The 27,808-nt window shown below is 49.6% G+C and overlaps 1 protein-coding gene across 1 annotated transcript; it reads right to left on the bottom strand.

The window, feature by feature from the left end:
- On the bottom strand, positions 1-27,568 carry HEATR6 (HEAT repeat containing 6). Its single transcript, XM_037066995.1, has 20 exons — positions 27,317-27,568; positions 24,604-24,711; positions 22,169-22,309; positions 21,559-21,674; positions 20,424-20,538; positions 17,891-17,992; positions 16,911-17,048; positions 14,738-15,042; positions 13,800-13,977; positions 13,189-13,395; positions 12,719-12,818; positions 10,462-10,817; positions 8,817-8,939; positions 8,372-8,458; positions 5,699-5,833; positions 4,770-4,892; positions 4,168-4,292; positions 3,258-3,354; positions 2,091-2,295; positions 1-1,554 (listed from the first exon to the last, which is right to left on the bottom strand). Exons 1-20 carry the CDS (start codon positions 27,533-27,535, stop codon positions 1,013-1,015), a joined length of 3,522 nt encoding a protein of 1,173 aa, XP_036922890.1. The 5' UTR covers positions 27,536-27,568; the 3' UTR covers positions 1-1,012.
- Positions 27,569-27,808: the final 240 nt, after the last annotated feature.

Below are 27,808 nucleotides of genomic sequence, written 5' to 3'. Positions count from 1 at the left end.
AAAAAGAAAAAATTAGATTTTATTCAAGATAAGCAAAGGATAAGTAAGAGTAATTCATTAAATGAAACCAACCAGAGCCATTTCATAATATTTTGTCAAGAAACCCACCAGTAAAAGCCCAAAGAAGCAGGAATAAAGTATATATGCCACACTTTGACGAAAATGAAGAGAAAACAAGCTGCTTCCTTCAGAAGGCACGGAGGGGCTTCGGGTTGGGCACCTGGGGGGTCCAGTGCAGCGGGTATTACCGACCTGCAGGAACTCACAGTGTTCTGGACACCTCTGCGGCTGCAGCAGAGCACATGGCCGCCACCAGCACTGCCTGCAGCTGTCTACAAACGCGACTCTGTACAAATGCCTGCAGCTGTCTACAAACGCGACTCTGTACAAATGGAAGGTTGCGGGCACACTAGTTTTCCCTCGCTTATTACAAACAAAAATAATTTCCGCAGACAAAATTCCTAAATCCTTTTGCTGGCTTTTAAAACAATTAAAAAATTCATTGACTTTTAGCGGGGGGTGGGCGTGGGGAGAGAGAGAGACACGTTGATTGGTTGTTCCTTTTATTTATGGATATGTCGGTTGATTCCTGTATACGCCCTGACAGGGGGTTGAACCCACAACCTTGGGGTGTTGGGACAATGCTCTAACCAACTGAGCTGTCCAGCAAGGGCTCCCTTTTTTTCTGAGACTAAACACCCTTCGCGCCCCCACTGTGCTCAGCCCATCCTACAGCCCAACTCTGGCTCCTGGCTACACAGGTCAGAGTAAACCCATCAACCCAGACCCCGGGTGATGCAGCAGGACCACTCGCCAACGTGGCTGAGCCCTGTTAGAAAAATACACACAGCTGCTAATTCATTCTAAATAAATACTGGATGGAGTACCTCTGCCCCTAAGATTACTGACAAATTCGACATTATCTGAAGCTAAAGCTTGGGTCTTCCTGTTACCACGGGCCCCTGGAAAGCACGGTGGAATAGTCACCGATTTGTTCAACCTGGGAGCACACTCAGCACCTGACCGAGTCAAAATAGATGGTCAGGGTATCCTGCAAGAAGCCCTCGATGGCCCTTTTGGCCGTGTCGCCAGGCAGGTCCTGGACACTGCTCACGTGCTCCAGGGCTGTTCTGACCATCTGGTCTCTCTCCTGCTGGCCATGGGGTGCTCCGCTGTCGTCGCCTTCTGCGCCCGATTTTAAAAACTGCAGAATATAGGGCTGGACCATGTCTCCGTTCAACTCCAAGGTTTCTTTGATGCAGGGCAGGTCTGGGGCACTGGCCAAGCTCAAGAGGTGAATCAGCGCCTGGCAGATCTGGGTGCGGAGGCTGGCGGAGTACTTGAATTCCAGAAAGTCAGCGGTGTCTTCGCTCCTCTGCAAGGCGGTGACCAGCGCCCTCCAGATCTGCGCAAACTGGTCGGCAGAGCCGTAGCGCTCCCTCCTGCCCGGGAGGGAGAGGGCGGCGGCGGACCTGATGCGCACTTTGAAGTTTTTGCAGGACGTCACAACCGACGTCAGTGCGTTGTAGGCCTGCGAGGTCCACGGGGCCGTTCCTAGAAAGAGTGAGGTCGTTCAAAGAAATGAAGGCTTAAATGTTTTTTTACATTTAAGTGGGAGGGAAATACAGTGACCCTGAACTTGGATACTCAGTATGTTTCCAGTGGTGAGATAAATAATACTGTGACGAATATCTTCAGTAACAGCGCGGACTAGAGTGCGCTGTCCCAGCGGGGAAGCTGGGACCCTGGGACCCTGGAGGGCAGAAGAAAACTTTCATACCCAAAGGAAGAGCGGGGTTTTTAAACGCATTTCCCATGGCGTAGCAAGCGTTCCATCGGACTTTCATGGCGGCCTCGGTCAGCACGGCAGAGACCAGGGCCTGGATGGACTCCTCTACGATTTCGGCGAACCGGGGCTTTTCTATGTGAGAAGGCTGGAGAAAGTGAAGCAGATTTCCAAGGGCCCGGACTGCNGTGAGATAAATAATACTGTGACGAATATCTTCAGTAACAGCGCGGACTGGAGTGCGCTGTCCCAGCGGGGAAGCTGGGACCCTGGGACCCTGGAGGGCAGAGGAAAACTTTCATACCCAAAGGAAGAGCGGGGTTTTTAAACGCGTTTCCCATGGCGTAGCAAGCGTTCCATCGGACTTTCATGGCGGCCTCGGTCAGCACGGCAGAGACCAGGGCCTGGATGGACTCCTCTACGATTTCGGCGAACCGGGGCTTTTCTATGTGAGAAGGCTGGAGAAAGTGAAGCAGATTTCCAAGGGCCCGGACTGCATTGCTTTTTACCTAGAATAAAATGGAAAAGAATCAGGATCCGTTTTCCCAAAGGGCTGGTTCAGAAAGTATAATTTCAGCCTTAAAAAACCCAGGAGGTCCCAGACGTCTTGAAAGAAGAGAGCTAATGAAAAACGCAGGCTGTGGAGGTGCGAGCTCTCGGGACTCTGCAGGGTCTCGTCTGGCTGGCGTCCTGAGCCCTCGGAAGGGGGAGGCTCTACAGAGCTCCCTGCATGGGTCTTTTCCCTGTTGGACCGGACTTCAGAGCTAATCCCTCCTCCCCTAGTTACAGAGGCAGGTGGAGCCCGGGGGCCCAGTGCTGCTGGCGGGGACGCTGGGTTTCACAATCCCAGACTAATGCTTTTCTACAGGAGAAAAGTACTTTTTTCTTTGTAGCATATTAGAGTAATCTTGGGAGCTTTCTTTTTAAAAACCAATCCCCACACCCTAACCGCAGCACTAACCGAAGTCGGTCTGCCCAAGGTGCTTTAGGACGCAGTGTCTCAGTGCTCCCCGAGGTGCACGCAACATATGCAACAGAGTCCGTGTTGGAAATGAAGAAACTGACCTCCAGAGAAGCCACACAGTGCACCCAAGGGCACCACCACTAAAGGGCAAGCCAGGGTTTGAACAAGTCTGCCTGACCCTACAGCCCAGGACAACGCTTGTCAAACTGTCACAGGGACATTCAAACCAAGGGCCGCCGTCTTCTTCACTTGTCAATTCTACTTCAAGATTTTTGGGGGGGAAAAACAAAAAAACAAAAAAAACCACCCCAATTAAAACAGACGGGGACATATCACGGCATAGATTACATACGGCACTGAGGCTTCTACGAGCCAGGAGGTCAGAAACAGATGCGGGTGTGGAGTGGGCCGCTCTCCACCCCTCTGAACAGAGACCAGTCTGACGGGACAAAGCCCCAGCACACCAGGTCTCTGCCCGACGAAGACGAGGCTCTGCTGCGGGCTCACCTTGTCTTTGTCCCTGGACGCTTCTATAGCAGATCGCAACATATTCAGGAGCAGGAGACCCGAGAACTCCTCCTGGAAACTGGGGTCCGGTGTGTCCCTGCTCCAGCCAAAGTGAGCAAAACACGTTAAAAGATAAAACCCACCGAAATGTATATACATACAAATACATTCACTTAGTGTGACTACAAAAACTTTAGGAAAACAGCTCAACAAATCTGTTCAGCTTATACCAAAACCTGCAGTTTACACTGTTGGACCCGGGAGGTGCACATTCAGGGATGTAAGCAACAGACATGACTCCAGTGGGGATTCCATGAAGGAAGAGTGTTCCCTGCATGTAGGAGCCTAAAACACATAAATGTCCAGGGATAGGGAGACGATGAAATGGCCACCACATGGCAATGGTGGTGTCACAGTGAGCAGTGACTTATAAATGTCAGTGGGAGCCAGGAGACCGCTGGTGCGTGTTACCCGCCAGAGCTCAGTGACAGAGAGCAGGGCACTGGTGTCCCAGCAGGCGCGGCCGCCTCTGGGGTAGGAGACCGGGACAGGAAGGGAAGGGAACGGCTGTGCCTAGAACAGCCCCGGTCCTGCTCCTCCGTCCCTCTGACCCGTGGACACACTGCTCGAACACGCATGTGCAGGAAGGAGGGTGGCCACTACGAAGGTGCTGGATCTCCACTTTTTGTTCCCTCGTTTCCCGTGATGTGGACATACTTCTCCTATCAGCATACCACACTTTTACACACAAGCATTAAGAACAGCCTGCTGATCTTAATACTCGAAGGACTATCAGGCAAAACAAAGCAGGAGCGCTGGCTACATGACATGGGAGCGTTGCTGCTAATTCCTTCCTGGCGGGGACCTCGGCCTCAGAAGTCAGCCCAGGAGGAGGCGCTGGGTCACCCACATGTTGACAATCAGAGTGTCGGTCAGGTTGCCCAGGGACCAGGCTGCTTTGGCTCGCACGTTCAGAGACTTGTCCTGAAGTGACATCAGTATTGCATTCGCTGTGTCTGCAACAAAGATGACGTCCTACAAGATAAACAAACCAAAATAATGGAGTTACCTTAGAAATTCACACTGCTACCCAGGAAATTCTCAGTTGTTCAGACAAAGTGCTAAGACTTTACCACAAATTTCTATTTGGAAATCAAAATTCATTCACCCAATCAGTTACTATTCTTATGCATTGCGATTTGGATGCCCACTGAAACCCCAGGGATAGGTCTTCCATGGTTTTAACCGATCGATGTTTCTCTCCAACATCAGTGTTTCTTACCCTTTCTTTCTCCCTCCCTTCCCTGCTCTCTAAAAATACATGAATAGATAAAAATCTTAAAAAAATAAATGAACAACAGGTATTACCATATTTGAGTAGCAATTAAGGAAAATTACAAAGCAATTTAATTTCCTTTACTGTCCAACTCAAGAGCTCTATGTCCACCAAAAAAAAAAAGACCGACGTGGACTACTGGGAGTCCCGGGAGAGCTCCCTGGGCCCGCTCGGACCTGTCTGAGGCAGGGAAAAAGCACGTAGACGCCAAGGGCCCGCGAGGCGGCAGCTTTCACTAAGCGATTCCTGCTGTCGTTCAGCCCGAGCAGCACCGTGACACACAGGATCTGCCAGTCGCTCTGCAGGTGGGGGGGGGGGGCAAAGGAAGAGCGAGAATGAATGGCTGTGAGCCACGTCTGTGACAAGTGACCGTGATGTGTCTGTGTTTGGGGCCACGTGCAGGAGGTGAACACAGCCGAGACCTCGAGGCTACCCTGGTGGAGAGTGAAGGTGCACTTCAGACCCAGTGGTTACCTGAGCGTCCCCCGGTTCAGGGCACACACTGCACCTGTGCCCACAACCTTTACAGCCGCGTGAACGAGGTCACCTTATTCTCCATGTTCACCAGCCCTGCCTTCCTCACAGCAGCTAATCTGCATCCGTAACAACGGATGTAAACGCCACTGAAAACTACAGGGAAGGGACTGTGCAGACGCCATATGTACTGGGCTCCGGCTATGTGTTTTCATTTACTTCTTTTTTGCTTTTTTCTTTCACACGCTTCTTGTCATTACTCACATCATTTCCATTTCACTGATGACACAGCACAGTTTCAGAGAAGATACTCAAAAAGCCAGAAAGGGGAAGAGCCTGGACATAGACCCAGGTCTTTCCAACTTTTGGATTTGAATTCTTTCTGAAATCTGACTTCAAAGCCTCTACTCCCCCTCCCTCTCCCCCCACCTTCTAAGCATGGGGAGGGAAGGCCCTCCTACGACATTAGGGTTTTATGTTTCCCTGCCCTCACCCCGCACTCAAGTAGACCGAGTGCATTTTCCTCGGAGAGGATGCTGAACACTAGCTCAAAAGAGAAAGACTTGGAATCGAACTGGAGCTGGGACCCGCAGGGACCCCCCGAGGGGCAAGACAACAGGCCTGGAGTTACCGGCAGGCTGCTGAAGGCGTCTGGCAGGATGGAAGACAGGGCGTCGCAGGCGCTCGCCTGCAGGGTCGGGTGCTCGGAGCTCTGCAGGGCCCGGGGTAGCGGGCCGTCCAGCACTGCAGTCCAGAACAGCGCCACCTGGGACAGGGCAGAGATGCAGCTGCAGCCTGGGGAGTGGGGTGGGGGGGACGACGACGGACAGTGGGCGGGGCCACACTGACGCTGGGACGGCCACGAGGGAACGCAGGCATGACACACTTTTCCTCCCAGCGGCAGCTGTCGATCAACGCCGTCACTGGGCCTTCCACGGCGGTGAAAGGAACCTCAGAAACAACTGCGTCCGCCTGTCCGTTTGTTACTGTTAGGAACTGCGGCCTGCGAGAGTGAAGCGACCACGGAGATAATGGTGACAGGGAGGATGAAGGTGGTGGCGATTGTCACGACAGCGGCGGTACTGGCCCTGCTCCTCAGAGAGCTCACGAGACGCCAGACACTGTTCGAAGTGCCCTACATACGTCAACTCATTTTCACCCTCAGTGAACCATGCCAAGTGCGTGTCATCATCTCCGCGTGCCCACGAGGACACTGACACACAAGGAAGCAAGTGGGTGGCGGAGCTGGGCTGAAGCCCGGGTCACGGACACCCAGCTGGGGCTCCTTCGGTCTGGTTCTCCATGGGCACGGAGACCGGGGTCCCGGAGTGGCCCGTGGGCCGTGTGCCGTGTGCCGGGGGCAGAGCGGGACCTGAGTCCTTCAGCCATGGCTTCCTCCCTGTGCGACCCTGGGCAAGTCACCAAACCTCAGCTTTGGTTCCTCTTCAGTAAAACGGGGCAAAGCTGTCCACCTGGCAGAGTCTGGGTGACGGTAAAACATAACACTGAGAGCAAAGTTCTGTGCAAAGTGCTTGGTGCGCAGTGGACTCTCCAACTGAGCAGTCGGCTCCGCTTCCAGCACTTTGAGGAACCACCTCCTTCAAAGGCCCCGAGGCGGCAGGCGGGCACAGAACAGTGCCTTTCCAGGTCCCCTCCCACGCTCCTAAACCCCGGCGTTTCACTGTGCAATCTGTCTGGGGTTTCGGTGCCACCCTCTCTGCCCCATGGATAGTCCTGAGTACGGCCGTGTACCCCGTGCACCGGTTCTGTCCTCCCCACAGTCCTAGCTCCCAGAAACCCAGGCTGGGCCCTCCCCACGCAAACCAGAAGAATGTGGACAGCTGTGGTCGCCGAGCTTCCAGATGGCCCACAGTCATTCTCTCCACCTAATGTGTAAGAGGCATCAGTCCCTCCCACACTGGCTGGGGCTGACCTGCATAACCAACAGGACGGTGTGGCGATGGTGCTGTGAAACTTCTGAAGCTAGGTCACAAAACCCTGCGTCTCCCCTCAGTCTCTCAGTCTCTTTCTCTCTCTCTCTGGTTCACTCGCTGTGGGGGAAGCCAGCTTCCAAATCAAGAGAACACTGAAGCAGCCCCCAGGGGAGGTCCTCCTGGGGAGACGTGAGGCCAGCTTCCAACAGCCAGAACCGCCTTGCAGGGCATGGGAACGAGTCACCCTGGAAGAAGGCCCCCGAGCCTGCCAAGCTCTGCTGACTAGGACCCCAGGCCACCATCCTGACTAACCACCTCTAGACAGAGCCTGGGCCAGCCCCCAGCCGAGCTGCTCTCAACTCCTGACCCTGAGAAACTCTAAGAATAAACGGATATTGCTTTAAGCTGCTAAATGTTCAGGATAACTATTACTCAACAACAGACAACACAGAAAGTACATCCCATTTTCACAGATGACATAATACTTGAGTGTGGACAGTTAAGCGTCTTGCCCGGAGACTGTGAGCAGGGGAGAAGTTTGGATGCACACCAGGTCTGCTGGACGGCGAAGCTCAGCTCCCACGGGGCGCGTGGCCCCACATGAGTTTCTGCGGCAGACCGAGGGCGGGCTGGGGCTAGGCCCACTCAATCCACTGTGAGGACCAGGGAGATCGTGAAGGGAACGAATCAACAGGATGAGGAGGCGGAGGGAGAAAACTGCGGAGCTGGTTGTGCTTTTGGCACGAAGTAGAAGCCTTTTTTGGTTGAGGTCACAGGTTCCTCCTCCAGAGAGTGGCACAGTGTCAGGGGACAGACGCAACCTAAGGTCACGAGAACTTAACGGGAATCCTGGGGGGACTGCGGCAGTGAGGGAGCCGAGAAGACCAATATTCACTGGGTGCCATTCCTTGTCAGCATCTTTTCATTTCATGCAGCCTTCCAACGGCCCACGCGTTAAGGATTTTTGTTCCTCCCGAAGATGAAACTGCTCACAAGCACACGGCATCAAGCGGTGGTCCCTAGATTTGTTCTCTCGCCTCCTGACTCCGAGTGCATGGCTCTCCCCGCCACTCTGCTCTGCCTCCCGGGCAGGCTGACTAACCAAACCAGATTTCATGCAAAAGAATTGATGAATCGGTTTTTGCATTGCTGGCTGTATGTTCCATATAATCTTACTACACACTGAACTGCAAATAAGCTGAAATGCAGATAAAACCTGTCCATGCTAGTGTCTCCTTATCCAAGATAACAGACCACGATTTTTGACACTGGAGGACACCACACTGCCCACGCCACTTTATCGCCGAGCCTCCAAGTGAACTGACTGAAGCAGGAAGAGAGGAGACGCCTGGGAATCGACAGTTACTTACCAAGGTGACGGGCACCCTCTGACTGGGTGCTAGGGGGGAGTCGGACTTGTACTGCTGAATTATGCCCATGCCCAGCTCTTCCAGAAGCTGTGAAGGCAAAAGAAATCGATGATCAAAGCAGAGCATTAGGACAATGGAGGGAAAAGACTGCTTTGGAGATCACCTCAGATGAAGGGGAACAAGAAGTCCCAACTGATCTTTCTTTTCTACGTGACTTCCCTGTCCAAGGCACACTTGCCAGGAGCAAGATCACCAGCTACTTACAGTGCCGTTAATTTCTCACTAAATCAGTTCTTTGGGTTTATATGGGGAGCCGAGAACAGAGGAATGCATGACTTCCCTACCTGAAACCTCTTGAAGACACCTCAGAACTAATGAACATATAATGCAAAAGGAAGACTATAAAAGCTGGGGGGGAAAGCACGTGGCTTTGAATGAAAATTACCTTTGCTCCATGGAGCTGAACGGAAGGATCCACCTCCCCCATGCACTTGCAGACCACCTCTCCGAGCTCCATCAGGTAGACCTGAGTCACCGAGAAGTAGCCCCTTGCCAGGTGGGCCAGCACCTGCAGGGAGCACAGAGCGCGACCCGCGACCTCAGGGCAGGGCCGCGACCCCGGAACAGTGTTTCCGCATTTCGGAAACTGCTCATGCTTAACAAAGGGCTGACGTGTGATGCTGAATGAAATGAAGGGCAAGCATAATCTTTATTTTATGGCTAAAATCAATGAACTATATCATATAATTTTACGGTGGTTTACGATTTATGAAACGGTTCTTTAAGATTATCAATGTTATCTCATTTAAGTAAGCCTGGGTACAATTTTTTAAGGTAGATCTTAATTAAATATTTCAACTGAAGAACCTAAGGCTGAAAAAGTTAACGGTGAAAGAGGTTAAAGGCTGTGTCTAATGTTAGGCAGGTACTTGGCGCAGCCCCAGGACCAAACCCGCGCCCCGATCACACTTGAGCACAGAAGCAGCAGATACTTTAACCCAGGGTTGCTTTCTTCCTCTGAAGATGCACTTATAATTTGTTCTCGGGGTTTAAGCAGATAGAAGACTGAAGAAAAGTTTACAGAGAATTAAACTTTTATTTAACTTTAAGATGTAAAAATCAAAGATTAACTACACAATTTCTTTCAGAAATTCTTGAGGTCTGTCTGGAAACAGCCCACCACTGTTAAATATAACAAGAACGGTTTGCACAACATCGATGTAACCTGGCAGCCAAGGAGAGTGGACTGGGATGCACATGCATGTACAATGGCGACTTCAAGGTACTGGTCAGTGGGGGTGGTAGACACCGTTGGGTAAGCATGTGTACTGTGTGGTCGTCACATTCAAAATGACTGAGCGAGTAGAGCAACGGATCTGCATCAAATTTTGCACTAAACTTGAATATTACTCCACAAAAACTATCTGGATGAGTCAAAGGCCGCAGCTGTGGGCAGCTGGTGACTGGCAGCTTCACCACAACAATGCGCCCCCACCCATGCATCACGTCTGTGCAGAGTTTTCTGGCGAAACATCAAATCACCCAGGTGACTCAGCTCCCCTACAACCCAGACTTGGCACCCTGTGGCTTCTGGCTTTTCCCAAAACTAAAATCACCTTTGAAAGGGAAGAGATCTCAGACTGTTGATGAGATTCAGGAAAATACGACAGGGCATCTGATGGTCATTGGGAGAACTGTGTGAGGTCCCAAAGTGCCTACTTTGAAGGGGACTGAGGTGTCATTGTCCCGTGTAGTGTTTCTTGTATCTTCTTCAGTAAATGTCTCTATTTTTCAAAGTACATGCCTGGACACCTTCTGGACAGACCTTGTGTGACCATCACACCCACCTGTCACGATGCCCGAGGCGAGCGGCTCACAACGAAAAGCAGTGAACCTGCCACTTTCTGGCCGAAGCCCCGGCCACCACAAGGAAGCAACAAGCGAGGCACTCACACCTGCAACGCACCTCCCGCCCACACGGCTGACAGGCCGCTCGGCTCTGCCTTACCGTCGAGGACTCGCCCCTCACCAGCGCCCTGTGAGGGAAGAGTGGTTTTCCATTTCAGAGACGAGGAAACGAAAGCTGCTACCTGCAAGGCCTCCAGGCGCATGGGCGACGGCACGTGGGTGCTTCCTGCTGCGCAGCCGGCGTCGACGCCCGCACAGCAGCCCTCCCTGGGCAGCACGACCGTGGAAATGCAAAGTCGAATGAGCCAGCAGGGCTCTGAAGACCCCGCCGGAGAGCCCAGGGATGCCTCCTCCAGGCAGGGTCCTGCGGGGGCTTTCCTCCACCCGTCGGGGTGGCAGAGGTGGGGGGTTGCTGAGTTGCTGTTGCTGAGTCCAGAGGAGCAGGGCTGCTGCAGAAGGAGCTGGACTTCAGGTAAAGGCGCGTGGGTGGACACTACGGCTCCCAAGAGCGTGAGACTTGACACACGGACGTTAACATCTGTCGAGGGAAAGGGTGGGAGCCTGTCGCCGCGGGAACAGCTGTTACAGGGCCCAGTCCCGCCTGCGGGAGTTAAGACTCCTGCCATCCTTGTGCAGTCTGAGCCTGACTCAGCCTCTAGACCTACTTTCTAGCTTGCAGGAAAGACACAGGACAGAAACGTAAGTGAGACAACGTTAGGAAGAAACCATCAGGCAAACGGAGAATGTGAGACATTCTATAAGGCAACTGGTTGGACGTTCCCAAAACTCAGGATCATGAAAGAGGAGAAAATGGTGTGGGACTGTTCTAGATTTGAAAAGGCTAAAGTGACATAAAAACTGAATGCAATATGTGAAAATGGAATGAACACGGCTTTAGAAAAAGCCGTAAGAGACTTTCTAGGACACGGGGAACTATGAACGCAGACAAGATGTTAGACAATAACGTGGAATTGATGTAAATGTCTTAGGTGCAAAAATGGTTTGTGTTTTTTGGGTCACCTTTATTCTTAGGATATGCATGCTGAGGTATTTAGGATAAAATATCAGGCTGCAATTTACTTTCAAATGGTTCAAGGAAAAAAGTCTATGTAACTTTATATACATACACAAAAATACACATTTACACATCCATGTGTATACACACACACAGATGCCTATATGTAAGAGACAGAGGGACCAAATACGACAAACACTGACAACCGTGAAGTCTAGGTAGAGGTACACAGATGTTCAACGTACTATGCTTTCCAATTTTCTGTGGGTGTGAACCTTTTAATAATAAAAAGTTGATGGAGGACAAAGGCAAACACTTGACAGGGACCTTGGAGCCACAGTCCACTCCCCTCGGGGCGCAGGCGAAGCAAAGTGGCTGCAGGGGACAGGCAGGGGACTGAGCCAGAGACCTGGGCTGTTTCAGTCACCTCTGCCACTCGCGTGATGAGACACCGTAAAGCACGATTTGTATCTCAGAGTCCCATCTCACGACGGGTAAAAGGAGTGACTGGACTTAGTTTACACGTCCTCACTCGGCTAAGCCTCCTGAAAGTCTTATGGGGCCGGTACGATTCCTCCTGTTGGGAGGGAGTTGGGGTTCAGAGGGCCCATGACCACGAGATGGCAGAAACGGGAGTCAGGCTGACTCCAGGCCCAGTGCCCCCGCTGCAATGTCACCACGAACCTCCCCTTCTCCACCAAGTTCTGTAATTCTGAGTGAAAAACTCAACTTATCAGCATGGTGTCTGACCATAAAGCTTGCAAACAAAAGAAAACAAACGTTTAAAGGCAAGCGCTCAGAGCACATACACAAGGACACACAGAAGTGGGCTGCCATTGTTTGTATGGAAAATAGTACAGTAATTAATAAGTAAACGTGTTCTGCGTACTCACAACTACAAACTATTTTGCCCACCTCTGTATATTATATGTGGGAGTGAGTCAGGAAATACCAAGACATATCTGTAGTTAGTGGGGATTTGAGGGTCTGAAATTTTATCTGATCTTCAGAGGACTAACATGAAAGAAGTTAGGTTTTATATCCCAGTTTTTCCCTCCCAACTGTCTAGCTGTCCATCCACCCCGTCCTGTGACTACAGGGTGTGAACTACCACCTACTAGAGGGGACCCCCTGCCCTGGGATCAATTCAAAGGGCCCCTCTGATTAGCACGAAGTACCAAAGATACATCGAATTGAAAATCAATTTTACAATTGATTTTCCAGCTCGCTTCCTTCCAGGGGCGCTTCAGGGGTCAAAAAAAAAAAAAAAGGAAAGTGAAGTTCGAGCAATAACTCATTCTCCTGAAAACTTGAGGAGAGTAAACAGAGACGCCCTAGAGCCGCACAATTGCTATGAATGTTCTTAAACTAATAATTTGGATTGGCTGATACAAAGAAGCAACTAGTTGTAAACCCCTACCAACCTTTGTGGCGGATGTAAGGCTTTATCTGGTTCCAGACTTTCGTCAGCAGGCTGAGTTTCAGTCGGTTGTAAGGTGAATTCGAGACTAAATTTGCAAGGCACTGCGGAGCACAAGAAAGTCCGTCAGCGGGCCTGAGTGAGCCGTAACAGAGAGACAAAACTTTACGGCATTTCCTAAAAAGGAAAAGTTTTCACACTTATTTGAAAACCATTCTTCTTCTTTTGTGTCTTTTTCGGGGTGGGGGGCAGGGGAGGGCACTCGTTTTCTCATTGGTGCAGTTTAAAACTAAAGACAAAGGGCTATATTTCAGTAAATCATTTACTTGGACATACAGAGGTGGTAGGTAAGATCAAACACGTAGGTGCAAACGGGACATCTTTCAACAAAATTATGGCTTGTTCTTCAGTCAAGCCACTTCTCAGCGGGGTAGAGCATTCCACAGAACTGACCGGATGACCGGGCACATTTACCTTGATTATCTGAGTGAGGGTCTGGGAGGACGACTCGGCCACCAACGCCAACAAGAGGCATCTGTGCAGCTCCCGGATGCTGGAGGCGATCATGACGGAGAAGGGGGTGAAGGCCCTTCTGTGGTCACTGGTGTCCTCGGCAACAGAGAGAAACTGCTTCGAGCCTTCCAAGATGGCAGACAAAACTTGCAGAGCGCAGGCACGTGTCTGAAATTTGAGGGCCAGTCACGTCAGTCCGTTGAAAATCAGGAGTTGAACCCCCTTCTCCCTATATACGTTTTTAATTTTCAAAGTTTTTAGGAGCATTTAAAAAATATTTCATTTACTGACTTTTGGAGGGAGGGGGAGGGAGGGAGAACGAGAGGGAGAGGAACACAGATGCGTGACAGACACAGCGGTCGGCTGCCTCCCGCACGCCCTGGCCCGGCAGCCCAGGCCTGGGTTGGCACGAGTCCGTTTCCTAGGCTCCTGCCACCGCGTGGCCTCGGGTCAGGACCTGCGCTGGTGTTAGGAAGGGCCGCGCTCAGGTAGGACCGGGGAGGGCAGAGAAAACAGCAAAGACCTTTCCATTCCTCCCCCCAGCAGAACACTCAGAAGCCAACGTCTCCTACCTTTGGGGAGGGGTCCTTCAACGTGAGAGTCGTCAGAGAAACCGACTGCGGGCTCCCGAGCTCGGGAGTGTCCGAAACGAAGGCCGACCAGTAGCCGTACAGGACTTTCTTTTCTATTGACTTCACAGTAGAAAGCAAGCAAGCTAGCGCTCCTTGGCGCACTTTGGCTTGGTAGGACCTTCAAAAACCAAGAGGAAAGACGGAGGTAAGTTTTTTCAAAATAAAGGCACGAAATACTATTTATTCCAGCTAACTCAAATAATAATAATAATAATAATAATAATAATAAATCCTAAAGATGCCAACATGACATTAAAAATTATCTTTCAAAATACAATTAAAACATGTTAAAGCAACTTGTTTATATAACACGTTAATAGAGTCAGCGATGAAAAGAACACAACTAGACGGACAAGAGGGCAGCATTTTGATGCTAAGAAATGAGTGAGAGATGAGAGACACTGCAGAGCACCCAGCCACTGACCGACACATACTGCGTGCCCACGTGTACGCGCCAGACATCACACTGAGGTCGGGGGACGTGAACCAGCCCCTGCCACCAACCAGCTTATTACTGGCAGGGACGTGGCTGGAGAGACAACTGTGCAACGTCATTACTGACACAGATGCAAAGAGAAGTAAGTAGAAGGGTCACACGGCAGACGTCCCTAAGCCGGGACTGGGGGTGGGGGAGGCTCAGGAAAGGCTTCTCAGAGGAAACAACTGCTGAGCAGTGGTCAACAGGCAAAAAAAGTGAAAGACAGAATATTCCAGGTGGAGAAACCACACCTACAGGGCAGATGAAGAGAAAGAGGCAAAATGCAGAGAAGTGCGAAGTCCCACGTAAGTGAGTCTTCAAGGGAAATCACACGCAGCAGTCGGTGTTTTAAGCCAAGTTATAAACACGCAAGGCATAAAACCACAACAAACACTACTACCTCATTTTACTCTGCATGCCCCCCTCAGCGTCAGAGTAGTCCGACTCACTGCTGCTGAGCCTCTTCCAGGCGGAAGGGCCGAAGGGCGAGGGGACTCGGTCTTTCCCCGCAGCTCCGCCCCCCTCGAAGGGCAAGCCCTGCACACCCAGGGGGGAGGGAGGCCGCACCCCTCCCCCTTCGTGCAGGCTCGCTCGGCCCAAGCTGCTGGCCAGGGCTGCTTCTCTTTCTCCACTGGATTCCTCCTCCTCCTCTTCCTCTCCTTGCTGCATTTTCTTTGGTTTTATCTTTGATTTTTTCTTTTTATTCTGATGGTAGGAGCAAAAGAAAACACATGTACGACAGTGATTTCCAAACAGCTTCTAGCTGGCCATTGATACTTTCTCATTTGCTAATTACCAAATGTGTCCCCAGCATGTAGTGGAAAGAAAGAAGAAAGTGAAAAAGCAGGACTTCCTTGGTACCCTCTGGGCCGGTCACTGTGCGAAGTGCTTACACATACCCTACGGGGTTATAAGAAGCAAGGGTCGAAAAATGTGGGACAGAGCAACCCTCGTGGGCTGGGTGTAAATTCCACCTCTGTGACACAGGGCCGACCACTGAGCGACTTTGAGCGTGGGCCTCACCACCAACCTGGCCCGGTTGTGAACGCGTGCAGCCCTCCCAGCTGGGTTCTGCGAGAGAATCGAGGTCTACAGAAAACGACCTGAGTGGCTATTCTCTCAGTTCTCCCGGGTGGGACACAGAGTCAGTACCACTCCAGATACAGAGAAGAGATCAACATCTCTCCTCCGATATTACATGCAGTGCACGTTCCAGGGCACCGGCGCCTTGTGGGTGTAAATATGAAGTAAAAGCCAGTTCCTTCTCTCCTTTCTTTCTGACAGCCAAAAATCTTCGGCATCTGTGTCCCCCTCTGCATTCTCAAAGTCCCTGATCTTGGGGAAGAGGGTCCTCATCACTTCCACCTTAGATTACTAATATGGCTCCAGACTCACACCCTTTCACTTGCTACCACAGTGTTTTTCCAAAATGCAAGTCCTGTCATCCCAGTCTGCAACGTGAGCGTCTTCAGTGAATCTCCACCACATGATAAAAGCCCACGTTCCTTGGCGTACTGTACACGACCCTCATGATCTGGCCTCTGCTGCACACCTGCCCCGCCCCTCTCCTCTGCACACCTGACGCTCTATGCCAACGCTCACTCTCATTCTCTAGATTCACGCATCTTCTGCCCCTCAAAATAAGAGCACTCCCTTTCTGTACCACCATTCACCCTCATCTTCCAGAAAGCCTTTTACGCCTCGATCTGATGGGTGCCCCGGGTGTGTTCCCAAGGTCCTGTGAACAAGCTGATGAGAGGAGTCACGAGCCTGCATTGCAGTTGTCCATCCAGCTTTGCCTTCTCCCCCCCAGACTCCTAAACGGTCTGTACCTTCAATGTTGGCGTAACGTCTGGGCTGCCGCAGACGTACACTGAACACCGAACAGGTGGCTGAGTTCAAGAATGCTTGATTACAAGCACTTTTATCAGGTACATTTCTAGATGTGATACCTTGGTCACACATCTGTATATTCTGGGTTCCCGACAGAAACGTGAGGGAGATGGCAGCTACCGGGAAAGGCCGGGGAAGCTGGGGAGTGTGAGGGGTTGAACACGGTGAGTTGCCTGGTAGTTGGGTTCAAATGGTCTCCAGTGGGGTCGGCAAATTATGGCCCACAGGCAAGACCAGCCGAGCACACGGCCTGGCGCTGTAAATACAGTTTTACTGGGTCACGGCCACTCCCACTTGTTGACACAGTGTCCGTGGCTGCTTCTGCACGAGGACATCAGAGCTGGCAGCCGCAAGAGGCCCGAAACTCGTCCCAGCCAGCCTTTCGCAGGAAAGGCCTGCTGCTCGTGATCCTGAGGTTTTGAGGAGAGAGGATGCCTGGCCTCGGGCGTAACGTGAATGCCCACTTCCACAGCTGTTACGCCCACTAGGTATCTCAGGAGTGTAGGACGCTCTGACTGGCATTCTCGGCAGTGTGGTAAATTTAAACTTACTCTGCTAACACTCCCACATTGAATCAAATTCCAGGTGAGCCTTTGGCACAGTAGTGATCAAATCACACAAATCACATGGCGAGCTATAAAATACAACCCTCAGCATAAATCTGAACAGAAACAACGTACCATGGCTGGTCGAGAAGCGCCGGGCTCGGAGAGCTGGGATCTGGCAGGTGGCCGCCCGTCGTACTGGGGAAGCGGGGTGGGGTACAGCACTGTGGGCATCTCGATGTTTATTCCGGGGAGCCCATGAAACATGGATTTCTAACGATGATGATGAAGAAAACACATATAGAAACATAGCTCAAAAACCAGAATTCTTCATTATGTTCTGGATCACACAACAGAACAATGTTTGGAGGTTATTAAGGAAATAGAAATGGGACAGAAGACAGTTTGCGGGACTTAGAGAAGAGTTTAGTCTCATCCCGTGGGAGGGACATCATTTGGTCAGATCAGGTTTGATTTTATTTTAATTTACTTATTATTTTTACTTATTGATCTTTATACTTTATCCAATTTTATCTAATTATATTATCTAAATATAATCTTTTTAATTCAGCTTACCCATGTCCATACCTGGGCATCTGTCTCCCGGTCTATTTGGGAGTAGGGGAGGTGGCACAGGGGAAAAAATACAATTTTAGTCCTGATAAAGCTAAGTTATGGTACATGGCTTTAGTCAGAGGCCTGCACAAAGCTTCACACTGTTTTCTGGAGACAGCTGGGCCCCACGAGCGCTGACCCGGCTTTCCCATGGGTCGGCCGCTGCTGGATGGGGGCGAGAGCCAAGGAGAAGCCCTGGCTCCTCTTTCAAATACAAAGACAATCAAGATCATCTAAAATTAAATTGTCTACAGATCATACCCATTCCCTTTGTAAGTTAAGGTACACAGGTGAAATTTTAGAATTTGATACATTTACTAAAGCAAGGCTTATTTTTTCCCAGTTCTTAAGTACGTTTGAATAGGAACATTGTATTCTTCTCTCTTAAAATACACCCCCTAAAGCTAGCCTGGGGTTGACAGAGCCGCCCTTGTGCCAGGGCTTTAAGCAGGAAAGACACCAACCACAGCGGATGCGGGTTCGACCGGACAGCGCCTCACCTTCAGCACAGCCAGGAGGGCTCCCAGCTCCTCGGTCTGCGTCAGTTTCATCTTCCCGCCGTTTAGAAGAGACTGAATACCTTTTAACGCATTTTGCAACAACTAGGGGGGGAAAGGAGATGAAGTTAAAAGGCAAGTGAAATTTGGTTGTCCAGGAATCGACTTTCTAGCACATCTTAGGAAGGAGGAGGAATGTCTTTAGGCGATGAAACAAGCCTTGAGACAGGGAAGGGGAAAAAACAAAAATGAAAATGAGGGGAAAAATGAAGATCCAGGGGGGAGACCTGATGAACTCTTTCCCAGAAGAACGAGTGCTCTTACTGAGTAAGGGTGGTCTGAGGGCACCCGTCTGTACACCAGCAGGTACAAATGGTGAGGAAGGAAAAAGAAGGGCCGTTCGCTCGGTGGGAAGGAGGTGGCAGAAAGGGGAAAATGGCAGCAGAGGTCAGCAGCGGGGAATCTAACTCAGCCACCTCCGCAGCTCGTAGAGGCAAAGAAATGAAGTAGGGGCAGGTCTCGGGAGGGCGACCCTGACTGAGGCGGACTTTTCACTCAGCAACACCCTTCCGAAATTCCGTCCTTTGAGACCCTCCTCACACNCCGTCTGTACACCAGCAGGTATAAATGGTGAGGAAGGAAAAAGAAGGGTCGTTCGCTCGGTGGGAAGGAGGTGGCAGAAAGGGGAAAATGGCAGCAGAGGTCAGCAGCGGGGAATCTAACTCAGCCACCTCCGCAGCTCGTAGAGGCAAAGAAATGAAGTAGGGGCAGGTCTCGGGAGGGCGACCCTGACTGAGGCGGACTTTTCACTCAGCAACACCCTTCCGAAATTCCGTCCTTTGAGACCCTCCTCACACCGAGAGGAGGTAAACTGCAGCCTTGTGTGAAATAGTAAACACATCGAAGACACTTCCATTCCCACAGATGAGGACAGGGACTACACAACAGCCACACGTGGAAGTCAGCAGTAAGAATGGCAGGCACTTTGAATGCTCTATTTCATATGCTCCTCAGAAGACCCTCTGTCCCATTCCGCAGATGAGGAATGTGGGGGCTCAAGGAGTAATTTTCCCAAGGTCTGCCCCCTAGAGTTAGAAAGCAAGAGGTACAGCAATAGGTGCTGAAGAGGCCCAAGAGATAGTAAGCTTAAAAAGGAGGAAATGGCAAAACAACATATTTAACATGATCATTTACACATAGAAAAAGGACCTGGGGGCATGTTGAACAGTGTGTTCCCAAGTGCTTGTGTCTGAGCAAAGGACTGTAAGGGACTCTACCAGGCAAGACCTGAAGTTTCGAAACATGCCGCTCAGAATTTAAAATGCGTTAGCAAATTGTCATATTGGCATCAGATTAAGAAAAAAAAGATTTTAGCCCTGGCTGGTATAGCTCAGTGGATTGAGCGCAGGCCTGCAAATCACACGATCGCGGCTGATTCCCAGTCAGGGCACATGTCTGGGTTGCAGGCCAGTTCCCAGCAGGGGACTCACATGAGGCAACCACACATTGATATTTCTCTCCCTCTCTCCTTCCCTTCCTCTCTAAAGATAAATAAAATAAAATCTTTTTAAAAAGATTTTATTTTATTTATTATTGGAGAGAGGGGAATAGAGGCAGAAAGAGACTGAGAGAAACATCAATCGGCCACTTCTTGCATGCCCCTAATCAGGACCTGGACTATATAAACCAGGTATGTGCCCTGACCGGGAATTGAACCAGTGACCTTCTGGTTTGCATGACGACACCCAACCCATTGAGCTATACCAGTCAGGGATGCATCAGATTTTTAAAAAAATAAATAAAATATCTCAGATATTGTGGAATCTACTCTTTTCCTTTCCATCTAAAGGATGGTCACTAGCCTGAAACTGTATTGCTTTAAAAAAATTTTTAAAGACTTTATTTATTTATTTTTAGAGAGAGCGGAAAGGAAGGAGAAAGAGACGATAAGAAACATCAATGTGTGGCTGCCTCTCGCGTACCCCAGGCATGTGCCCTGACGGGGAATTGAACTGGCAACCTTCCGGTTTGCAGGCCCGTGCTCAATCCACTGAGCTGTAGCAGCCAGGGCCTGAAACTGTATTGCTTTTATAGTCAGGAAGGAAAAAACCAGTTTTCTTTAAAATTGCAAAATAAAACAACACCAAACAAACAAAAAAACCAATTTATCATTTAAACCTGAAAGATATGATTTCAGTCTTTTCATTTATTTTTTAAATATTTTACTCTTAGTTTATTACAGTTGTCCCCATTTCCCCCCCTTTGCCCAGCACACCCCCCACCCCCGTTCATCCCGACTCTATTGTCCATGTCCATGGGTCATTCACACATGTTCCTTGACTAGTCCCTTCCCCTTTCAGTCTTTTTAGGTTATCAACATTCCTGTATCCTACTCCTATTTAGGATACAACATTTCCGTATCTCTAGACAAAACTGATGCAGCAACCACGTCCAACTCTTTGGGAACAGCTTCTGCTCCGCTGCTGCTTGCAGACACACCTGTGACAGTCCCAAGGTTAACAGCAGACCCACCTACCATGCAGAACGTGATATCATCCATATCAGACGACTTTGGAGACTGCAAAGTGGTCAAGAAAGCCTGGAAGCAGATATTCTGGTAGGGCTCCTCCAGGTACGGCTGTCCGGGCACACTAAACACACAGAGAAAGCAGCTCACACTCTGCCTCCTCCAAAACGGGGCTTACAAGAGAGTAACGGTGAAAAGTGGCAACAACGTAGACCAACGGAGTTGGAATGTACCCTTGAATGAACCTGCCTGATGCTAGACCGGGCCCTCTGGCTCAGTACTGCTCTGGGAAAGGCACAAGACCGAAATGAGCAGGAGGAAGGATGGACTCCACAGGGAAGTTACGGAGTCTGCAGTGGAAGAGGAACAGAGGGGAAAATCTTGTTTGGTTCTGCAGGTCCTGCCAAGTCAGAATCACAAAGCCAGACCTGCCTTCCTGGTCCCTGGACAGAGCTGCCATGGAGACAAAGCATCACAGGTCAGGTCAAGTGTGCGCTGCTCATCTTCCACTGCGGGAATCTAAAGTGGGCAGCTGAGATGGCTTCTATTTTCTTAGAAGAAATTGGCCTCGACGGACAAATCTCATCAAAGCTCCAATTCATATGAATGTATCCTTTCAGAAGACTGAATAAGGTCAGAATTTATACCAGTAGAAAACGAAACCTTGACATACTGCACATATATCGTTAAAAAAAAGATGTTGTTTATTTATTTTTTTAGAGAGAGGGGAAGGGAAGGAGAAAGAGAGGGAGAGAAATATCAGTGTGTGGTTGTCCCTCACATGAGCCCAACTGGGGGCCTGGCCCACAACCCAGGCATGTGCCCTACTGGGAATTGAACTGGAGACCCTTTGGTTTGTAGGCCTGTGCTCAATCCACTGAGCCACACCAGCCAGGGCTCGTATATCACTTCTACTATATTTAGAGATAAGGTCCTAGTCTATTTTTTCATTTCTTTACAAGCAATATTAAAATTAAAAATAAATAAAATAAAATGATACTATTAGCAAAGAACATGGGAAATGCCAAGTAGGTTATTTCCCTAAGTTGGTTCCGGCTTCAGACAGACTGAACCACTTACAAAGAATGTCAGAGTGTATTTCCCTATATCATTACACCTGGGAAGTCTGGTTGGCTCCACCCACCTGAGACACAGGTTCGCCATGCAATGTACTGCAGCTCTCCTAACCTCAGGGTCAGGCTGGGTCAAGTCACTCAGCTTCACCAAGAGTCCGCTCTTGCCTAGTAAGTCTGGGAGGTACTAAAACAAAGAGACAGCCAACGTTGAACAAATAACAGCTTCTGGAAAACATTACTCTCTAGACAGACTTCATTTTTTTAACTAAAGGGCAGTTAAGTAGCAAAAGACCAGCTGCTAGGTACATCTTTCGCATGGGCGTGCAAAGACACGCCAAAAGGTACGGGGAAGGGTCCTCACTACCACCTAGGGAATTGCTCAAGTGTCCAGTCTCGGCCGCAGAGCCGAAGGGTCACGATAACTGGTGATAACCGCTAATATTCTGAGGTGCCAAGCACGTCACAAATACTGTCTCCCTTCGTCCCCAGAGGCAGAGTTTCACACACGGAGGAGCGAGCCTCAGAGTGGCTGGGCTGGGGGGGGTTCCAGCCCAGCGAAGGAACAGCAGGACAGGAACCCAAACAGAGGCCCGTGGGTCAGAACCTGTGCCCCCAGCCCTTCAACAAACAAAGACAAAGACAAAAACAAACAACCCCCTGGGACACAGTTTAAGCCACCTTTTGGCACTTGGAGCCGTTGCCGTAAACCAGCGCCGCCAGGGCCTGCAGAACTTGCACGTGCGTCCAGCAGCTGCACTGCTGGAGAGCGGACGTCGTGTACGCCAGCAGGAAGTCCAGGTTCTGCTCGTCAACAATCACCTGCAGACAGAGGAGAACATGCACATGGCCGGACTTCGAACCTTTCTGTCCTTCTCCCACAGGCACGCTCATTGGAATCGTGCTGGGTGGCGGGTCCATCTCTCTCGTGTCAAAAAGCTCAGCTCTGAAGGCCTTGAGAGTCTGATGGGGACGGGGCTCTCTTCAGCCTTGTACTCTCTCTACTCCAGGGAGACCTCAGCAAATCCCTTGTCATTTTTCCCTGAACCACCCAGACACTGGCGGTTGTAAACAGACAGGTAAGACTCAATCACTGAAATTTCTTAATTCAACTAATTGCCTTACATGTAGTAAGTGCTCAGCCAATACACTGTGAGTGAATGCCTACTAAGAAGCTACTCTATTTCCCCCACAATGTGGTGAACACAACACCAAGAGGTGGCATATCCCTGCGCCCCAGTCATTTGTAATCTCGGTGGGACAGAGCAGGCTAATCCAAACATCGGCTCATGGACGATTGAGATAGACTGTCATCGAATGCTAGAAACTTGCTTAAGGGCTGGGGATGTCATAGGTAACAGAAACGATTCCAACTGCCAGTGCGACAATGGTGATATGCCTGAGAACAGTAAATATCCAGAAACTACCACTTCAGTCTGAACAAGTCTGAACGTGAAAACAGCCTCACTCCGTTTGTGAAGCCACACGCAGCAGGTGCTGTGGGGAGCTTGCTGACATTCACGTCCTCTGCTTTGCCGTGCAGTCAAAGGCAACACCCCGATCTAAGCCACTCAAGGCCACAACATTCCCGATCAAGATGGTGCAGAGGGCCCTTGGACGCCGCCCAGCCAAACACCAGGGGGTGACTGCAGGAGGGTCGGGGGGACCAACTTCCCCATTCTTTAACAAAAAAGACACAAAACCAATAGTTCTTTTGCTTCTGCTCGGTGTTATTTATGTACTTTGCACGGGATGCCTGGAGTGGAGCAGCCGACCCTGCGAGACGCTGGCTAAGGACAGCCCACACACAGTGGGTGGCAGAGCGGGAAGGGGCCAGGAACCCTCCTGTTCGTAGGGCCCTTACGGCTGCCTCCCGTGGGGCATCGCCACAAAAGACTGCTCAGCTACGCTGGGTTGGCTTTTCTGTTTCTTGGAGACAACAGCATCCTAAATAATACAGTGCTAATTGGTACGTTTTGTGTGAACTAGATTTATACACTCATGTGCTATCTTATAATAACCACCTTAGTAGTAATATTTTAACTATTTCTAAAAAGACAATAGATTTACTTAGCAGATTGGAAAAGATTCTGGAGAGGAGGAAGCCATAGCACAGACCTTGATACAAATAAAAGGGTCTTTTTGTCCAGTGTCCCCTGCCCGAGCCACGTCTCTCGTTTTATAAAGACCAGAAGGAGACGACAGATGGTGGCTTTGGAAAGAGGAAAGAATATTGGCAGGAAAGGGGTAGGGGGTTATTTCAATTCATTCCTAGATATATTTTGGGCAAATGCGTCTTCCATGACAAATTCTAAGACCTGGGAGCTGAATGATATTGGTTTCTTTAGAGTGCCGCTAATGAAGAAACTTCTAGAATTGCACAGAATTTTTTTGGGGGGGGGGTCAGAATTGTATGTGTTTTAGTATCATTCTTAGTGGACATTTCCTTTTTCTTTAGCTTCTCAAAAGAGCTCCCCCCCCCACCATTCCTATCCCAGATGTATTGGGTTGGCCAAAGAGTTTGTTTTTTCCCATCAGACGGCTCTAGTAGCGTTTAGTTGTCTTTAACCTCATTCAAAACAATTTTGTTAGACTGTATTGAGGCAGCTGTCATATCAGCATGCATATAAAAAAACTTATTAAAATTGGTGATTTTGTGTAGCCATTTTAATACTGAAGATGGAAGAAAATAAGCAACATTTTTGGCATATTATGCTTTATTACTTCAAGGAAGGTAAAAACACAACTGAAATGGAAAAAAAAAGACTCGTGCAGTGTATGGAGAGGGTGCCGTGATTGACTGAATGTATCAAAAGTGGTTTGCGAAGTTTTGTTCTGGAGATTTCTCACTGGACGATGCTCCACGCTCAGGTGGACCGGTCAAAGTTGACAGTGATCAAATCGAGACATTAATCGAGAACAATCAATGTTATACTGTGTGGGAGAGCCAACATACTCCAAATATCCAAGTCAATAAAGCTAGTGGTGAAAATGAAAAATGTGTCTCTTATTTACAGAAAAAACTAAATGGCCTTTTTGGCAAACCCAGTATTTCAAAGGTACTTAGTTATTCTCAAAGTTCATAACCTGATTTCTAAAGTTTCACAAATAGTTACCTGTAATGTGTTAAGTAAATGGTGCATAAGCTGAGACACTTTGCTGACAAGATGATTCTGATTAAGAGGCACCAGTCGACAAGTTTGGACGAGAAGGGTACTGACATCCTACGAAAACAAGAGAGATGAAGAAAAGGTGATATACCTACTAGTCAAGACCCTTCCCCTACCCCCCCAAAATCACAGGCAAATAGGAAAATAAAAGCGAATATTAACACTCAAAATAGGGAAAGATGAAATTTGAGGCAGAAGGTAGACGTCACAAAAATATGATGTGCTAAAAAAATGAATCAATACAGTTTTTGTGAGGCTGAAGACTCCAGCGTCTCTACACAGGCAGAAGCAGTACAACTAAATAATCAAAGAAAGGCTCCTACAACATGAAAGCACACGCTGAGGTTAGAAACACCAAAAAGTAGCAAACCAGGTTCTCAATGCTACAGGGAAAATCAGAAATGACACTTGTGTGAATTTTTTTAAAGATTTTATTTATTTATCTTTAGAGGGGAAGGGAAGGAGAGAAGGAGAGAAACATCAATGTATGGTTGCCTCTCGTGAGTCCCCTGCTGGGAACTGGCCTGCAACCCAGGCATGTGCCCTGACTGGGAATTGAACCTCGATCCTGTGGTTCACAGGCCTGCACTCAATTCACTGAGCTACACCAGCCAGGGCCGCTTGTGTGAATTTAATGTAAAATTAGCATTATTCATTGCAAAAATTGCATTATTCATTCACCTATTGATGTTTACTGAATATAATGGCTCTGCGCACCTACTATGTGCCAGGTAGTTAGCTAGGTCTTTGTGCTCCAAAGGTAAACAAACATATTTCCAAACCCCAAAAAGTTCACAATCTAATGAGTGAGACGAAAACACTCACAAATAGTTCCCGTGAACTAAGTGCTAAAAGAATTAAGTACAAACTCTGGGGAAATAGTAATTAGGGAGGTTTTGTGGAAGTGACTTTTAAGCAGAATCTGGAATGATCTGAAGGATGAGTGAAAATCTACACAGACAAGGCACTGAAAGACACTGCAAGCAAAGGGAACAGAATGTGCCCTGGCCGGTGTGGTGCAGTTGGTTGGAGCATCATCCCATAACGGAAAGGTTGAGGGTTTGATTCCTGGTCAGGGCACATACCTAGGTTATGGACTCAATCTCTGATTCGGTCGTGTACAGGAGGCAACCAATTGAGGCTTCTTTCTCCCATGAATGTCTCTCTCTTTCCCTTCCTCTTTTTCTACATAAGCAATGAAAAAAATGTCCTTCAGGTGAGGGTAAAATAATTTTTTTTAAAAAAGGGAACAAAGAGCAAAGACCTGGCATACTAGTGTAGTGAAACACCAGTAGGCACTTGAGGAACAGTGAATTGCAAAGGACCGCATTCAGGGCACAATGGAAGGGGCTACAGAACAGGACGCTGGAGAGGCACATAGGTTTGGTGCAAAAATAGCAAATTATACAAATAAAAAGTCCCGTCCCCAACTACTCTTTAATTCTACTCCGTTCCCTGGTGACAAACTATTCTTCTGTTGTGAATTCTTTGTATCTATACACATACACAAATTTTAAACCTCTCCACCCTATACTGGTCTCCTACTCTATGAACTGTTCTATAACTGGCTTTGACCGTTTACCAATATATGTGGAACTACTGTAATCGGATCTCTTCCCCGCTAAAGAAAAGATCACTCTGGCAGCAGAGCAAAGAACGGGTTGGAGAAGCGCTGGCCTGGAGGCAGGCAGTGAGTCAGAGAAGACAAGAGCAACGGTCCAAGAAAGTCACCTGGCCGGGAGGGCCTAAGGCATTGGCAACAGGAATATAGAGGAGGAGATGGATTGAGATGTATTTATGAGACACATTGTAAAGAATCCGGATTGGACAGGATCTGGAGGGCAGGAAAGAGGAAGAAACAGTTCGTGCCTGTGTGACTTGGCAGACTGTGTGTGTGCATGTTTGCCTGTGTTGGGGAACAGGACCAGCTGGGAGATGATGTACTCGTTCTTAGGAACTGTCAAGTTTGAAGCATCTGTGAACACCAGAGGCAGTGGTATGATGGGTGAAGAGTTCAGGGAAGTCAGTAAGTAGTATCCAAGACCGGATGTGCATGAATAGTACCATGGACACACTTCTGAAGTGGAGGCAGAGAGGGCAAAGCCTAGCATGAAGGAACAAAAAGGCAGGGACTTTATGACAGACTTAGGTTCCAGTTCTAGCCCTGCCTTTGCTAGCAACAGGGCATTGGATCTTTGTGAGCCTCCACGTTTTAATCAGTAAAATGGACCAAACGATAGCCACACTCTATAAAGTTCCCAGAACCCTGCACGGGAAAGCACAATACGTGATCCATGTACCATGTCCTCCATCAATAGTAGTAGTGAATTTTATATACAAAATATTCTGGATGCAGGGAGTGGGGCGGGAAAGGGGCGGAAAGTGGAACCAGAGATAACACCTGCGTGGGTATCAGAGCAGAGTCAGCAAGTTGGGTTTTGAAAGATGCAAGTTTGTAAAGCACTTCAGAGACTTCCAGAGGGAGGGAAGAGGATGTGTCACGGTCGGAAGGTGCAAACCAGCCTGGAATTAAGGAATTCGCAGTTGGGGTGAGAAAAGCCCGGAGAGGCAGGCGGGAGCTACCAGCTAGGGCCCCTGCGGGGTGGGGCCGGGGCCGGCAGATGCTCCTGGAGTCCCCTCCACGGGACACCCCGCCTACCTCCGGGGCCACGCCGCCGCCCTCGCTGTAGTTCTCGGAGATGAGCTGGTCTAAGAGCAGGTGGATCTCGGTGCGGTAGGAGCTGCTGTCATCCGGGCGCAAGGCGCAGAGCCTGGCCGACAGGCGGCGGAACCCAGCGCCCAGCTCTCGGGGCAGCTCCCGCGGCGCTTCTCGTGGCGACCCCCCCAGCAGGGAGCTGGCGACTTGCACGGCCGCCATCTTTCCTACGTTGAACAACGGGTGGAAATACTTCCGGGACATCCCCGACGCCACGCTCCAGTTCCGGAAATGCTTTCTTTGGGCCAGGACCCAAGGCGATTGCATTGCAGGACTTGGAAGAACGGCTGCTGAGATTGGTACTCCACAAATAACCGTTAGAAATGCGCCTGGAGACCTTTTCGCCGCCCACCTCTCCCTGAGCCCTGCCTGGGAGGTGGCGACTGTTCGTCCTCCCAGGAAGTTTGTTCCCGAGCAGGGCTGTCTTTCCTCTTC

Source organism: Sturnira hondurensis, unplaced genomic scaffold (assembly GCF_014824575.4).
Source record: "Sturnira hondurensis isolate 20B ecotype Veracruz unplaced genomic scaffold, ASM1482457v3 Scaffold0001221, whole genome shotgun sequence".
Taxonomy (NCBI): domain Eukaryota; kingdom Metazoa; phylum Chordata; class Mammalia; order Chiroptera; family Phyllostomidae; genus Sturnira; species Sturnira hondurensis.
This window is presented reverse-complemented; position numbering and strand designations above follow the sequence as displayed.